Below are 16,283 nucleotides of genomic sequence, written 5' to 3'. Positions count from 1 at the left end.
TGGTGGGCCCAGCAGGGCTCTGACCTGATGGGCACAGGGCCCAGCCAGCCTCTTGTTTTGCTGAAGAAGAGCTACAAGTGAGGCTTCCCCCCGGGCCCAGAGCAGCCAGTGGGGGGCCCGGCCTGGAGCCCGCGTCCGGGGCCCTGAGCTGTGCCCTTGGCAGTGAGCTCAGCAGCTGCTGCGGGAGGCAGCGCCTTGCCACCTCACGGGCGCGGGCGCCGCCTTGGCACCCGTCAGTGCAGCAGGGGCACCGAGCAGAGAACCAGCGGAGAGAGGGCGAGCTGAGCTTGGGCTTGCCCCGGGGTTCAGTTCACATTATTTCTCCCTCCCTGTTACGCTCCCTCCCGGTCATCCATGCCTCCTTCCGTGCCGGCCGGAGTGCTAGGAGGTGGGCTGTGGACAGTGCCTGTGCCCGGCGCTGGTCCTGGGGAGGGTGCTGGGGCCGGGAGGAGGCGGCCGAGGCGTGACGCTCAAGCTGTGGCACGATAGAGATGGGTGAGGTCTGTGGCAGCGCACGGCCCCTTGAAGACGTTCAGATTTGGTGTTAACAGAAACAAGCCTTGAACCACTCTGCTGGCCAGACAGAAGGTCGTGGTGGCCTGGGCTTCATTCGCAGCCCTGGCTCCGGCGAGGGGAGCTCAGTTGTGGGGACAAGCTGTGCAGGAGGCAGGTGTCCGACTGGTGGAGACCGCCGCCGGGGAAGCACCTCCCCGAGCCGGACCTCAGCCAGCCGCCAGGGCTGAGCTGGCCTCAGAAGGAGACACGGGAAGAGGCAGACCTGCCTGGAGCTCCCGCCGGTCAGGGAGCAGGAAGGACCTGGGCGGCGCTGTCTCCAGCCCTCCCAACAGGAAAGGGAACCTGAGAGCTGGCGGAAGGCTCCCAGAGGTCTGTCCCCACCCAGGAAGGAGGAGACAGGCAGCACCCATCACCGTCACCACAGTACATCAGGCCGCCTCCAGGGCCTCTGTCCCCATTCCGTCCTCCTAGCATGCAGCCCGATGGACACCAGCTGGGCAGCAGATGGGCAGCAGATGGGAGCGGGACCCGGGCCCAGCTCAGTCAGGAAAACCCTCAGAGTCAAGGCCTCTTGCTGAGGGCAGAGTGGACCCCAGGATTTGGAGGGTGGGCAGTGTCCATTTATTACTCGAGGGGGCCCCCGGGAGGCCTTGTGGGCCTGTCCTGCCTGTGCTGAGTCTGTCTGCCCCCTCCCCCCCCCCCCAGACTACCTGGTCAACGTGATGGACGCCCTGGGCCTGCAGCCCTCCCGCACCCTCCAGCACGTCGGGACGCTCCTGAAAACCAAGCCCGAGGACTACAGGCAGGTCAGCAAAGGCCTGCCCCGGCGCCTCGCCGCCACGGTGGCCGCCATGCGGAGCGTGGACTACTGACCCTCACGCGGCCGAGAGGAGGGCGGGCCTGCGGCCGGGGTCAGGCAGCTCTCCAGGACGGCTTTGCTCTAAAACTGCCCGGATTGGGCAGAATTGGTTTTAAAAAGACTTTCATTTGTGATTAACACCCCCCAACCCAAACACTGTAAATTAGAGGTTTATTTATTAGAGAGGTATTTTCAGATGACTTTTTAAAATGACCCGATCTGGAAAATGGAATTAATAAATATAGTGAAACGTAAGAACGCTCTTTCCTTTCTCTCCAGTGGATGGCTGGGTTCTGCGCACTGGGGACGTCAGTGAGAAAGGGAGGGGGGATCGGCAGGTGAGCAGCAGAGAAGATGCTTTTAGATACTAGGGAGCAAGGGGGCATCGGGCGGAAGGCAGCCCGGGCGAGATGGGCGGGCAGACCTGACAAAGAGCGGGCACAGCGCCGACCCGGCCACCAGCGGGCGTGAAGGGGGCCGGAGGCGCTGGGCCACGGGGCCTCGGACCTCTGTGATGAGGACCGGCTTTTCCTTTTGAAAACTCGCAGACGGTGTGGATTCTGTTATTTGCCGGTAGCTTCGTATCTGTTAAGAGTGTACTTGTCTACAGGTAACAGAAGAATGTAATTTGAGTGACTCACACTAATAGGAGGTGATTTTTCTCAGGAACAGGTATCAGATGGTGGGCTCGGGCGCCGATCCAGTGTCTGGCCAAGCAGGCCCAGCCTCTGACCTGACCCTTCCCTGGTCCTCGTCCTGGCGGGGCAGCTCCCGCAACCACAAGGGGGGCGGGGCAGGAAGCGGAGGTGCTGAGCAAGTCTGTCCCTCTCCTGGGGAGGCAAAGCCCCGCCGCTTCCTCCCAGCCTCAGTCGGCATTTTCTTGGTCACCAGGTACCTCCCCAATTGCAAAGGAGGCTGGGAAGGCCGGGACAGGACTGGCTGTGCCAGGGTTTCCCAGCCCTGGCGCTAGCGACATTGGGCCTGCCCTGTGCACCGTGGGCTGCATAGCAGCATCCCGGCCTCCCCCAGGCCATGCTCCCCAGGAGGCACCCCTAGTGTGGCAGCCAGAATGCCTGCAGACCTTGCCCGAGGACCTCGCCTCCAGCAGAGAAACCCGCTTAGACCACTCAGGGTGCATTGCCTGGGCTGGGCCGTCACAGCCCTGAACAGACTGGGTTTTGTTAGCAGGGGAAGGGGTGAGCGCAGTGTCTGGAGGGTCCCCTGTGGGACTGGACGGGCTGTGCTCTCGGGACTGAGAACCGTTCCTCCCCTACGCCTCCCAGGAGCCTCAGAGACAGGAAAAGCGTTCCCTCTTCCACACACAGACACCGAGGTTTGGAGAAGTTGAGGGGGCTCGCCTGGAGTCTCTCAGCTACCAGTGGCAGGGCCGGGCTTAGAGCAAGCCTGTGACCGGCACCCCCGTTCCCGACCACAGGGCGAGGCAGGCAGCACCGCCTGGTCCCAGCGGAGCCTGTGTGCCTCTCGGACCCGCCCCAGGCGCCAGGATCTGTCTCGCTGGGTCGCTTCGGTCACATCTGTCCTTCACCCGGGGCACCAGTTTTGCTGGCTCGGAAACAGCTCGCTGCGAAGCCGCACCAAGAACAGGGCTCTGGCTCCTGCTGTGGACCCCACGTGGGCCTGGCAGGTGGAGCCCGGCTCCTGCCTGGAAGGAGGGAGCCGGAAGCCTGGGCGGCGCGGCTGCTGCCTGAAGTGGAGACGTGCGGTCTCCGCACCAGGGTCCGCCATGAGTGCCGCTGCTTCCAGTCCCAGCCTCGCCAGCTGCCCGCTGGACCGTGGGAAAGGCAGCTCACCGAGCCCCGGTTCCTAATCTGAAAAGCGGGCCTGGTGGTCCCTGACTCAGGGGACCCCTGAGGTACGGTGGGGGCAGCGGCCGTGGCACAGGCAGCCTACCTGCCCTGTGGAGTGGAGGGGACCACAGAATGCCATTTTCTGGGCAGTTTGGGGCTCTGGCGGGGCCCCAGGGTAGGAACAGGACAGTGCGTCTCCCCATCTGGAGGGAGAGGAATGCTGTCCGCTGGGCCCCGAGCGCCTGACCCACCGTGCTCTGGGCCGGGCCCTCGTGCTTCCCTCGGGAAGGGCAGCGGGTGGCCCGGCCGCCGGGCCAGCTCACCTCTACTGGCAGCTCTGGGGCGGGAAGCAGCACCTCCCACGCCCGCGTCACGATGTCTCTGAACAGAGCCTGTCGGGGTGCCCACCCCGGGTTCACCCTAGGCTGGCAGGCAGCCTCTTCCACCCCAGGCCCCACGGTGGTCAGAACAGCTTCTGCTGGGACGCCGTGGAGGGGAGCTTCCACCGCAGGCGTGGCCGGTGGCTGGGCATCGACCTATGAACCAGGAAGTTCTGTTTGACTCCTGGTCAGGGCTCCATCCCCAGGGTTGGGCATGCAGGAGGCAGTCCCTCAGTGATTCTCTCTCATGGTTGGTCTTTCTCTTTCTCCCTCTCCCTTCCTCTCTAAAATCAATAAAAATTAAAAAACGAAAACGGAGGGGCTTCCCTCTGTGGCTGCTGAGCTGAGGGAGTGGAGCCTGGGACGGTGGGGAAGAGGGCGCATGGCGAGAACCTGTCTGAGAGGGACGCCCACACAGGACGCAGAGCCCGTGGCTGGACAAACCACCAGACCCAGGTGAGCCCTGGGCACAGCCACACCTCAGGTCCTTTTATTACAAGAGCCCATGTGTCCCCCCTGCCCCTTTTTTTGTTAGTCCTCACCCGAGGATATTTTTTCCATTGAGTTTTATTTATTTTTATTTTTTTATAATATATTTTATTGATTTTTTACAGAGAGGAAGGGAGAGAGATATAGAGTTAGAAACATCCATCAGCTGCCTCCTGCACACCTCCCACTGGGGATGTGCCCGCAACCAAGGTACATGCCCTTGACCGGAATCGAACCTGGGGCCCTTCAGTCCACAGGCTGACACTCTATCCACTGACCCAAACCAGTTAGGGCTCCATTGAATTTGAGAGAGAGTGGAAGGGAGGGGGAGAGAGACAGAGAGAGAAACATCGATGTGAGACACATCTATTGGTTGCCTCACGCACGTGCCCCAATGGGCTGGGGATCAAGCCTGCAACCAGGATACATGCCTTTGACCAGAATCAAACGCGGGAACCTTCAGTCTGTGGGCCGATGCTCCAACCACTGACCCACACCAGCTGTGGCCCATGTGTTCCCGTTTTAACTTACATCAGTTCAGATTAGCTTGTGAGCAAAGGAGCTAGATGCGTTTTGCTCTCCGTGCCCCATAGCAGCAGAGGAGACAATACGCATGGAAGCCCTCAGGCCCTGCCAGGCCCACTGGCAGCAAGTGGATGCGGCTGGGGTCTCACTTCATCACTTACTAGAGTAATAGCAATCTTGGGTACCTTACTTTGCCCCTCTGAGTCTCTATTTACCTGTAAAATGAGGGTTAAATGAAATAAGACTTACAAAGTACTTGGCCTGGTGCCTGGCATGTGGTAAGAGCTTGATACAACATAACCCCTGTGTAATAGCGACTGATAATAGCGAGTGTGGTGACGGCAACCACTACCGCCAATAATGAAAGCAGTCATAGCGGCAAGCATGGCAATTCCCGCGAGCTGTGACCCCAGCCTGCAGACGCCAGGCTTCCCCAGGCCCTCCGTCCCACCCCGGCGGTGCTGCCCGGCCAGAGAGGCTCCCGGTGCCGCCTGGGACACTGGATGGAGGCCAAGCCCCCAGGTGTCAGGCCAGCAGCTGGGCCGGGGCCTGGGCGCCAGGCTGTCGCCAGCGCTCCTCCCCGCGCAGCGGTGACAGGCCTGCAGCGCCAGCCGTCGCTCCCGCCAGACCCATTCTCCTTCGGTAGCAGCTCCCTGGCCTCTGTGGGGAGCCGCAGAGGTTGCCATATGTAGCAGTCAAAACTACAGGATGTGAGCAGTTCAATTTGAACTTCAGAAAAGCCAGTGAGTTATTAGTATAATATATCCCAAATATTATATAGACATATTTCTACTAACAAATGAACTCGTTGTTTCTCTCACATCCATATTTCACTCGGCTGCCTGTATTTTACCCGCACCCGTGACTCCCTGGGGCCAGCGGGCCTCAGTGCGGGCAGGTCTGAGCGGTTCAAGCAGCCTCTCCAGCGGGCCGCACCGGTGCTCAGAGGCAGTGGCCAGTGAGGGCAGCCTGGCTCGCGCGGCCGCTGGGGAGAGGGGCGCTGTCCCCGGCTGCTGGCGCCTTGGCGTGGCCTGTTGGGCTGCACTGTGAGGAAGCCTCCCGGAAAGCTGGGCCAGAACAGTCTGGAGCTGCTTCCCCGCCCCCTGCTCTGTCCTCATAACCCAAGCGAGTGACTTGGGTGGTATTACAGAGTCCTCAGGCCGCTGCTTCGGGACCACTGGAAAGCGGCTTCAACAGCCACCTGCTTGGGGCCTCTCCTTGGCCAGGCCCCGCTCTCAGGCCAGCAGGATGTCCTTCCGCCCCCGAGATGTGTCCGATGCTGCCACTGCCCCATCCGACGAAGAACATGGCTCCACACGGTGATTTCTACTTTTATTTTCGAGAATAAAACACGTGCCACCTGGCAGCCACCCCCGCCCCTGCCTGATGCTCTCCTGCTCCGCACAACCACTGCCTCACCGATCCCACCCGGAGGCCAGCCTCCAGGAAGGAGAGGCCGCGGGTTCTGGGGGCCGTGTGCCTGAGGCCGGGCTCTGGAGCAGATGCCGACTGGCTGGAGGGAAGCGGCCGGCCCCCAGGGGAAGGTGTCCTCGGGTCTCAGAGCCTGGCTCGAGGTTGGGGGTGGGCAGAAACTAACCGAGCACACAGTTCCCCAATCCCGACAGCACCGCGAGCTTTCGGCGCCCTCGGCCTGGGACTGGGGACTGCTGGCCTCTCTGCAAGAGACATAGACTCGACCGGACACCTAGTGTCGGCCCTTTGGAGAGGGCACGATGGAATGAGGCCTTGGGCCCTGGTCTCGGCTCCTCAGGTCCGAGTTCTTGGGCTGCCCAGGGTGGGCAGGGGCAGGGGCAGGGGCAGGGGCAAGGCCTAGATGGCATCACCCTCACCGTCAGACTCAATGACGTCCAGAGGCTGCAGACGCAGGGAGTCATAGTTGGGGGGCGGGGTGCCCGGGATGGGCAGGGTCTGCTCATCGGGGTAGGCCCCAGGGTTGGGGCCATGGTTGGCTGTGTCAGGGTGGAAGGCAAAGTTGGTGTGAGCCTCCACCAGCTCGGCCACGGTGGGCGGGGGGCCGGCATAGCGCGCCTGGGCCCGCCTCTGCCGCAGGCTCTTGGAGAAGGCCACCAGCCTGATGACGGTGATCCACAGGAAGTCGATGACGATCTCCGCGAACTCGATGAGGCACAGCACCGAGCCCCCCATCCAGAAGCCAAACTGGCCGCCCAGGTTCGAGAGCAGCCAGACGATCTGTGGGGGGCAGGGGCTGAGAGCCTGGCAGAGGTGGGGGCAGGCCACAAGGTCCTGCCTGGCCCCAGCCTCCTGGGTCCTGTGAGCTGGGTGGTTGACTGGGAAGGGGGCAGGGGGACCATCTCAGCCCAGGGAAACAATTGCTTAGAGACCTTCCTTCCTAATGCCTCTGCGGGGCTGGGGACCCTCCTGACCCTCGGGGTGCGGGGCAGAGGGGTCAGGAGCCCCAAACTCACGTTATTAGCTGCTGACTCCTCAATGGTACGATAGTTGAATTCTTGGAAGTAGATGTTGAGCTTGACAATTCCCTTCCTGCAGGAGGCAACAGGGACTGGTTCACACACACACACACACACACACACACACACACACACACGGCTGCCCAGCCCTCCTCTGCTTGAGCTTGGCACAGGCTAATCCCCTGAGGGCCCCTCTGAGCCTTGGAGTCACAAAAAGCATCTCTGCCCAGTGCCCATCCTGTGGGCCATTTCTCAACCAGCTTCCTAAGGGATACTCTGGCCCAAGATAGTCCCTGAGAGCTCCCCTCTCCCACCCCCAGGGTGGCCCAGCCCAAATACAGTAGACGCTGCAGAGAGCCCGCCCTAACCCTTGCCCCTGTCAGGAAACCTGGGGCAGAGAAGGGTGGCCACGTGGGCTGCCCCCTTATACCCGGTGGCCCTCAGAAAGGCCGTGCTCGCTCATGTCCAGGCCTTACTTTTCTGAACCATCCTTACTGCTCCTTAGAGGGTTAGCTCCAGCACCACCTCCCTATACAGACCTCCCTTATCTCTCCAGGCAGATGGAGGCTCCTTCCCACTGTGCTCCCACAGGGAGGGGCTGGCACAGACTCGTCACCAGAGCTCTGCTTGCACCAGTCTGTCCTCTAGATTCAGGTTTCCTGATATATGCACCTCATGTCTTTTCTGTGCTCAGTGCATGTTTGTGTTGTATGAATGGAAAGATGGATGAATGGCTGGAGGATGGGTGAGTGGAATAATAGAAGGATGGATGATGGGTGATGGAAGGATGAATGGAAGGATGGATGGAAGAATGGATGGAAGGATGGATGGATGGATGGATGGATGGAAGGATGGATGGATGGATGGATGGATGGATGGATGGATGGATGGAAGGATGAATGGATGGAAGGAAGGATGAATGGATGGAAGGATGGATGGATGGAAGGAAGGATGAATGGATGGATGGATGGATGGATGGATGGATGGATGGATGGAAGTATGGATGGATGGAAGGATGGGTGGATGGATGGATGGATGGATGGATGGAAGACTGGAAGGATGGATGGAAGGATGGGTGGGTGGATGGATGGATGGATGGATGGGTGGGTAGCAGACTGGAAGGATGGAGGATGGATGGATGGATGGGTGGGTGGGTAGAAGACTGGAAGGATAGAGGATGGAGGATGGATGGATGGATGGATGGAAGGATAGAGGATGGGGGATGGATGGATGGATGGAAGGATAGAGGATGGGGGATGGATGGATGGATGGATGGATGGATGGGTGGGTAGAAGACTGGAAGGATGGAGGATGGATGGATGGATGGAAGGATAGAGGATGGATGGATGGATGGATAGGTGGGTAGAAGACTGGAAGGATGGAGAATGGATGGATGGATGGATGGATGGATGGGTGGGTAGAAGACTGGAAGGATGGAGGATGGATGGATGGGTGGGTGGGTAGAAGACTGGAAGGATAGAGGATGGGGGATGGATGGATGGATGGATAGGTGGGTAGAAGACTGGAAGGATGGAGGATGGATGGATGGATGGATGGATGGATAGAAGACTGGAAGGATGGAGGATGGATGGATGGATGCATGGATGGGTGGATGGGTGGATGGATGGATGCATGGATGGGTGGGTAGAAGACTGGAAGGATGGAGGATGGATGGATGGGTGGGTAGAAGACTGGAAGGATAGAGGATGGATGGATGGATGGATGGAAGGATAGAGGATGGATGGATGGATGGATGGATGGGTGGATGGATGGGTGGGTAGAAGACTGGAAGAATGGAGGATGGATGGATGGGTGGGTGGGTAGAAGACTGGAAGGATAGAGGATGGAGGATGGATGGATGGATGGATGGATGGATGGAAGGATAGAGGATGGGGGATGGATGGATGGATGGATAGGTGGGTAGAAGACTGGAAGGATGGAGGATGGATGGATGGGTGGGTAGAAGACTGGAAGGATAGAGGATGGGGGATGGATGGATGGATGGATGGGTGGGTGGAAGTATGGATGGATGGAAGGATGGGTGGATGGATGGATGGATGGATAGAAGACTGGAAGGATGGATGGAAGGATGGGTGGGTGGGTGGGTAGAAGACTGGAAGGATAGAGGATGGAGGATGGATGGATGGATGGATGGATGGATGGAAGGATAGAGGATGGGGGATGGATGGATGGATGGATAGGTGGGTAGAAGACTGGAAGGATGGAGGATGGATGGATGGGTGGGTAGAAGACTGGAAGGATAGAGGATGGGGGATGGATGGATGGATGGATGGGTGGGTGGAAGTATGGATGGATGGAAGGATGGGTGGATGGATGGATGGATGGATGGATAGAAGACTGGAAGGATGGATGGAAGGATGGGTGGGTGGGTGGATGGAAGGATAGAGGATGGGGGATGGATGGATGGATGGATGGATGGAAGGATAGAGGATGGGGCATGGATGGATGGATGGATGGATGGATGGATGGATGGATGGGTGGGTAGAAGACTGGAAGGATGGAGGATGGATGGATGGATAGGTGGGTAGAAGACTGGAAGGATGGAGGATGGATGGATGGATAGGTGGGTAGAAGACTGGAAGGATGGAGGATGGATGGATGGATAGGTGGGTAGAAGACTGGAAGGATGGAGGATGGATGGATGGATGGATGGGTGGGTGGGTAGAAGACTGGAAGGATAGAGGATGGGGGATGGATGGATGGATGCGTGGATGGGTGGATGGAGGACGGGTGGATGCGTGAATGGATGGGTGGGTGGGTGGGTAGGAGACTGGGAGGATCGAGGACGGGTGGATGGGTGGATGGATGGATGGATGGATGCGTGGATGGGTGTATGAACAGGTGGCAGATGGAGGAACAGGCTCTCCTTTGGGAGTGGCCCACTCTGAGTCCCCTTGGCTGGCTCTCTCTCACTCCCAATGCGTCCTCCTCCAGGCTCACGCCCAGGTCTGGGCAGTGTGAGAAGGGGTCTGAGGAGCTGCCCTGTGTCCAGACTCCTCCTGAGGCCTTTTCTGCCTCCCCAGCCCTGCCCATACTCCAGGCTTACCTGCTCAAGGTGATATTGGTACTTTGGTCCCGCTCCTGAGACAAGACGTGGAAGATCCAGTCCTGCAACCCAAGAAAGCAGCTGAAAAAACGGGGCCTGCGCACTCCCTCCCAGCCAGGGGCCTGCCGCACCTGCTGAAGCTCCCGGGGACATGCGTGGGCTCGGGGAGAGGAGGGAGGGGATAGTGCGCCATGTGGCTGCTGTTCCCGGAGGAGGCACTCAGGTCTCCAGACTCTTCCCCCAGCGGCTAGCCATCCTCTGCCAGCCTTGCCCACCTCTGGCCCCGGCACTTGCTGCCCCTCTGCCTGGTCCTGCTCCCGGCCCTGCCCATGGCTGGCTCAGCTTCACTCTCTGCTCCATCACCTTTAGGGAGCCCTGCCCTGACCGCCATCCAGAGAGGCTTTCCCCAGTCTCATCCTCGGCTCACATGCTGCAATCTCCACCCTACTCTGCACCGTCTATGTCTGTGGGCTGTCCTCTGGCCAGGATGCAAGCGCTGCAAGGACAGAGGACGCTGTGGCTCCCTGGGAGTGGGAGAAAAGGGAGGGAGGGGAGAGGGGCTCCCTCTCCGAAGCTCCAAGCAGCCTGCGGGCCCCGCCCAGGAGCTCGGCCGCTCCACCCTCTCACCTCAGAGGCCTCCGAAGGCCAGTCGGCCATGGAGATGGTCATCTTGTACTGGGTGTCACTGGAAGAGAGGGCAGCCCGTGGCTGTGCCCGCCCCACAGTGCCCGCCCCGCCCCCCACAGTGCCCGCCCCACAGTGCCCGCTCTGCCCCGCCCCCCTACAGTGCCCGCCCCGCCCCCCACAGTGCCCGCACTGCCCCGCCCCCCACAGTGCCCGCCCCGCCCCGCCCCCACACAGTGCCCCCCCGCCCCCCACAGTGCCCGCACTGCCCCGCCCCCCACAGTGCCCGCCCCGCCCCGCCCCCACACAGTGCCCGCACTGCCCCGCCCCCCACAGTGCCCGGCCTGCCACGCCCCCCACAGTGCCCGCACTGCCCCCCACAGTGCCCGCACTGCCCCGCCCCCCACAGTGCCCGCACTGCCCCCAACAGTGCCCGCACTGCCCCGCCCCCCACAGTGCCCGCCCTGCCCCGCCCCCACTGCCCCGCCCCCCACAGTGCCCGCACTGCCCCGCCCCCCACAGTGCCCGCCCTGCCCCGCCCCCCACAGTGCCCGCACTGCCCCGCCCCCCTACAGTGCCCGCCCCGCCCCCCACAGTGCCCGCACTGCCCCGCCACCCACAGTGCCCGCACTGCCCCGCCCCCCACAGTGCCCCCCCGCCCCCAACAGTGCCCGCACTGCCCCGCCCCCCACAGTGCCCGCACTGCCCCCCACAGTGCCCGCACTGCCCCGCCCCCAACAGTGCCCGCACTGCCCCCCACAGTGCCTGCACTGCCCCGCCCCCACAGTGCCCGCACCGCCCCGCCCCCACACAGTGCCCACACTGCCCCGCCCCCACAGTGCCCGCACTGCCCCGCCCCCCCACAGTGCCCGCACTGCCCCGCCCCCACAGTGTCCACCCCGCCCCCCACAGTGCCCGCACTGCCCCACCCCCCCCACAGTGTCCACCCCGCCCCCCCCACAGTGCCCACCCCGCCCCCCACAGTGCCCGCCCTGCCCCGCCCCCCACAGTGCCCGCCTGCCCCGCCCCCCACAGTGCCCGCACTGCCCCCCACAGTGCCCGCACTGCCCCGCCCCCCACAGTGCCCGCCCTGCCCCGCCCCCCACAGTGCCCGCACTGCCCCCCACAGTGCCCGCACTGCCCCGCCCCCCACAGTGCCCGCCCTGCCCCGCCCCCCACAGTGCCCGCACTGCCCCGCCCCCCACAGTGCCCGCACTGCCCCCACAGTGCCCGCACCGCCCCGCCCCCACAGTGCCCGCACTGCCCCACCCCACAGTGCCCGCACTGCCCCGCCCCCCACTGCCCCGCCCCCCACAGTGCCCGCACTGCCCCGCCCCCCACTGCCCCGCCCCCACAGTGCCCGCCCTGCCCCGCCCCCCACAGTGCCCGCCCTGCCCCGCCCCCCACAGTGCCCGCACTGCCCCGCCCCCCACTGCCCCGCCCCCCACAGTGCCCGCCCTGCCCCGCCCCCCACAGTGCCCGCCCTGCCCCGCCCCCCACAGTGCCCGCACTGCCCCGCCCCCCACAGTGCCCGCCCTGCCCCGCCCCCCACAGTGCCCACCCCGCCCCCCACAGTGCCCGCACTGCCCCGCCCCCCACAGTGCCCGCACTGCCCCGCCCCCCACAGTGCCCACCCCGCCCCCCACAGTGCCCGCACTGCCCCGCCCCCCCCACAGTGTCCACCCCGCCCCCCCCAGTGCCCGCACTGCCCCGCCCCCCCCCACAGTGTCCACCCCGCCCCCCCAGTGCCCGCACTGCCCCGCCCCCCCCACAGTGTCCACCCCGCCCCCCACAGTGCCCGCACTGCCCCGCCCCCCCACAGTGCCCACCCCGCCCCCCACAGTGCCCGCACTGCCCCGCCCCCCCCCACAGTGTCCACCCCGCCCCCCACAGTGCCCGCACTGCCCCGCCCCCCCCCACAGTGTCCACCCCGCCCCCCCCAGTGCCCGCACTGCCCCGCCCCCCCCCACAGTGTCCACCCCGCCCCCCCAGTGCCCGCACTGCCCCGCCCCCCCCCACAGTGTCCACCCCGCCCCCCACAGTGCCCGCACTGCCCCGCCCCCCACAGTGCCCACCCCGCCCCCCACAGTGCCCGCACTGCCCCGCCCCCCCCCCACAGTGTCCACCCCGCCCCCCACAGTGCCCGCACTGCCCCGCCCCCCACAGTGCCCGCACTGCCCCGCCCCCCACTGCCCCGCCCCCCACTGCCCCGCCCCCCACAGTGCCCGCCCTGCCCCGCCCCCCACAGTGCCCGCCCTGCCCCGCCCCCCACAGTGCCCGCACTGCCCCGCCCCCCACTGCCCCGCCCCCCACAGTGCCCGCCCTGCCCCGCCCCCCACAGTGCCCGCCCTGCCCCGCCCCCCACAGTGCCCGCCCTGCCCCGCCCCCCACAGTGCCCGCACTGCCCCGCCCCCCACAGTGCCCGCACTGCCCCGCCCCCCCACAGTGCCCACCCCGCCCCCCACAGTGCCCGCCCTGCCCCGCCCCCCACAGTGCCCGCCCTGCCCCGCCCCCCACAGTGCCCGCACTCCCCCGCCCCCCACAGTGCCCGCACTGCCCCGCCCCCCACAGTGCCCAGCCCGCCCCCCACAGTGCCCACCCCGCCCCCCCAGTGCCCGCACTGCCCCGCCCCCCCCACAGTGTCCACCCCGCCCCCCACAGTGCCCACCCCGCCCCCCCAGTGCCCGCACTGCCCCGCCCCCCCACAGTGTCCACCCCGCCCCCCACAGTGCCCGCACTGCCCCGCCCCCCACAGTGCCCGCACTGCCCCGCCCCCCCCCACAGTGTCCACCCCGCCCCCCCAGTGCCCGCACTGCCCCGCCCCCCCCCACAGTGTCCACCCCGCCCCCCACAGTGCCCGCACTGCCCCGCCCCATGGGGCCCGCACTTGCCGCGGCCGCGCCTGCAGCGCACTCACTTGCAGGACTCCTTGCACATCCCGATGCAGGTCTCCCTCTGGCCCAGGCTCCTGCGCAGCTGCGAGTAGCAGTAGACTGGCAGGGAGAGGCACTCTGAGCGGCCTTCCCGCGGCGTCCTCTCCCCTGGAGGGTTGTTCAACGCCGTCTTCCCCCCCCCTCCCCCCGCCGTCTCCGCCCCCCGCCTCCACTGCAGCCCCCCCCATGGAGAACCATCCTGCCGCCCCTCGCCAGCCACTTCGCCCCGCCTGGGGCCTCTCCCCACACCCTGCTCAGCCGGCAGGGAAAGGCAGCTCCCTCGCGGGCACCCTCACCCCGTGGGCAGGGAGAAGGGGGTGCCGAGGGACAGAGTTCCCGCCTGTTCCCACTGCGTTGGCTTTAAGAGGCGGTGGACTGCCTGCCGCCCGCACACCCGGTGGTGCTGGGACCCTGGGCCGTAAGGATCAGCTCCGGCTGGGCTCCTCGTCTCCTGCGGCCTCAGCTTTCAGACGTGGGAGGCCGCCTCCCTCCCGCTCGCCCGCACCCCCAGAGAGCCCGGAAGAGCCCTGACGGGGATGGTGCTGAGCTGGCGCACGCGTAGGCAGGAACCAGAGCGCAGGCTGCTGTGCCACACGCTCGGCCGCCGGCACCACGGGACACAACACACCACTGCCCTTCACACGTGTGTGGGGAACACAAATACGCACACGTGTGCATGCGCCAGGGTGGCACACCAAGCTCACACATGTGAGGGTGTGTATGTGGCACAGACACAGCACACAGACAGCATGGCTTCCACATGACACAGTCAAGCGTAGGAGTAGGAGCCGTGGGAGAGGTGCGGAGGGGAGAGGTGTGCAGGGGAGGGGTGTGCAGGGGAGGGGTGCGGAGGGGAGAGGTGTGCAGGGGGAGGTGTGCAGGGGAGGGGTGCGGAGGGAAGGGGTGCGGAGGGGAGAGGTGCGGAGGAGGGAGGTGCGGAGGGGGGAGGTGTGGAGGGGAGGTGTGGAGGGGAGGGGTGTGCAGGGGAGGGGTGTATAGGGGGGAGGTGTGCATGGGAGGGGTGTGCAGGGGAGGGGTGTGCAGGGGAGAGGTGTGCAGGGGAGAGGTGTGGAGGGGGGAGGTGTGGAGGGGGGAGGTGTGCAGGGGGGAGGTGTGCGGAGGGGGGAGAGGTGTGCAGGGGAGAGGTGTGGAGGGGTGGTCCCGGGAGGGTGCCGGGCAGGGGCTGTGCCTGTGCCGGTGCGGAGCAAGCCCGGTGCACCCGGGGCCTGCCGGGCCCGGACTGCGCCTCCCCGGCAGCAGAGCCTCGGGGCAGGGCCGGGCCCACTCACCCCAGTCTGGGAACTCCCGGCTGTTGCAGTACTTCTCCCCTCGGGGCAGCGGGTACAGGTAGTGGCCGCAGCTGCAGTTCTGGATCATGTGGTCTTGGAAGCACGAGCGAATACAGGCCTGGGGTGGGGACAGGAGGCTGCGATGACCATGGTGTCCCCACCGAGCCCGCGGGTCGGCCCAGGGAGCTGGAGTCAGGGGAGGCGCCCCCCACCCTGCGAAGTGGCGGTGAGGTGGCCAAGCTGCAGCGGGCCTGGGCCGCTCGCCGAGGTGCTGGCCCAGAGGACGGGAAAGGCTGACATGGGCCACACTCCTGTTACCAGGCCCCGGCCTCCTGAGCCCTTACACAGGCCGCCCGGAGGGCAGCTCGGAGGGGAGGGGACGGGCGGTGCCTCCCGCCTTCTCCTGGGGGCCTCCGGACTGCCAGGAGGGGCCGCCCTCGGCTGCCAGCCGGGCGGGCGGGAGCCCGGGTGGGATGTGAAGAATCTCCGGGGTTGGCTCATTCCAGCCCAGTGGCGTCCCCTCAGAGACCCGCTCTGTGTCTGCAGCAGCGACTCCCTCCCTCGGAGCCTCGGTTTACTCGTGGGTGAAGCAGGGTGGCGGTCACCTGTGGGCTGAGGGGGAGGGCCGGGCCTGGCCTAGTCCCTGGTCCGGAGCAGGAAATGGGGGGCGGGCGGCGGAGCAGCCTGGGGGAGGGGCAGGGTGATGAGGGGCTCTGGCTTTGGGAAGCAGGTGGTCTCTCCAGCCCCATGACAGAGCCTGGGGTTGGCACAGGTGGCCCGGGTCTTGGCCAAGGTCTCTGGCCAGAGGTGCTATTGCATGGAAAGGAGCAGGAGGTTTTCTGGAACACACGCTAATCCTCCGTGGCCTCCTACACTCGCCCTGTCTCCCGGGGCTGCCCCTGCGGAGGGGGTGACCAAGCCTGCCGGGCAGAGTGGGGGTGGCGGGGGCCAGCTGCACAGGCCGGCGGGCAGGTGGCCACGGGGGAGGTCAGCTTCCTGTGACCACGCAGAAGGGAGACCACCCCTGCTGGAGCGCTCAGACATGGAGGCGGGCACCGGGTTCCCCCTTGCTATGCCTCAGTTTCCCTATCTGCCAAGGCAGACTGGGCAGGGGCGGAAGTGCCAGCCAGCGGGTGCTTTTGTCACCTTTGCAAACATTTACTGGTCGTCTGTCCCCTTCACTGGGACGGTCTGGGGCCCGCCTCCTGGGCCGACCCCGGAGATCAAGACCAGACAGCAGCCCCGGCTGCAGCAAGGGGGTGTAGGCCAGAGACAGACAGGGCCTTGTCCGGTAAATCGACGAGACGTGGACTCACCCAGCCCTGAAGCTCCTAATAATCGCC

At 65.0% G+C, this 16,283-nt stretch overlaps 2 protein-coding genes across 6 annotated transcripts in view; one reads left to right on the top strand and one right to left on the bottom strand.

Moving 5' to 3' along the window:
• The window catches only part of COG7 (component of oligomeric golgi complex 7), a 70,977-nt gene extending 69,356 nt beyond the window's left edge, over positions 1-1,621 (top strand). The window contains exon 17 of the mRNA XM_079785783.1: positions 1,222-1,621. Coding sequence (XP_079641909.1) covers positions 1,222-1,388 — 167 coding nt within the window. The 3' untranslated portion in view covers positions 1,389-1,621. The remainder of the gene's footprint in view (positions 1-1,221) is intronic.
• Positions 1,622-5,933: 4,312 nt separating this feature from the next.
• The window catches only part of SCNN1B (sodium channel epithelial 1 subunit beta), a 51,005-nt gene continuing 40,655 nt past the window's right edge, over positions 5,934-16,283 (bottom strand). For 3 of the 5 annotated variants that reach the window (XM_079780819.1, XM_079780817.1, XM_079780818.1), the window contains 6 exons: positions 14,941-15,058; positions 13,636-13,759; positions 10,722-10,779; positions 10,095-10,156; positions 7,025-7,100; positions 5,934-6,788 (listed from right to left, as the gene is read on the bottom strand). In XM_079780819.1, the coding sequence (XP_079636945.1) occupies positions 6,408-6,788; positions 7,025-7,100; positions 10,095-10,156; positions 10,722-10,779; positions 13,636-13,759; positions 14,941-15,058 (819 nt within the window). In that variant the 3' untranslated portion in view covers positions 5,934-6,407. The remainder of the gene's footprint in view (positions 6,789-7,024; positions 7,101-10,094; positions 10,157-10,721; positions 10,780-13,635; positions 13,760-14,940; positions 15,059-16,283) is intronic. The other 2 variants (XM_079780821.1, XM_079780820.1) reach the window with 1 other exon arrangement.

The sequence above is a fragment of the Cnephaeus nilssonii genome, assembly GCF_951640355.1.
Source record: "Cnephaeus nilssonii genome assembly, chromosome: 2".
Classification (NCBI taxonomy): domain Eukaryota; kingdom Metazoa; phylum Chordata; class Mammalia; order Chiroptera; family Vespertilionidae; genus Cnephaeus; species Cnephaeus nilssonii.
The sequence above is the reverse complement of the archived record's forward strand: the minus strand, read 5'-3'. Positions and strand labels throughout refer to the sequence as shown.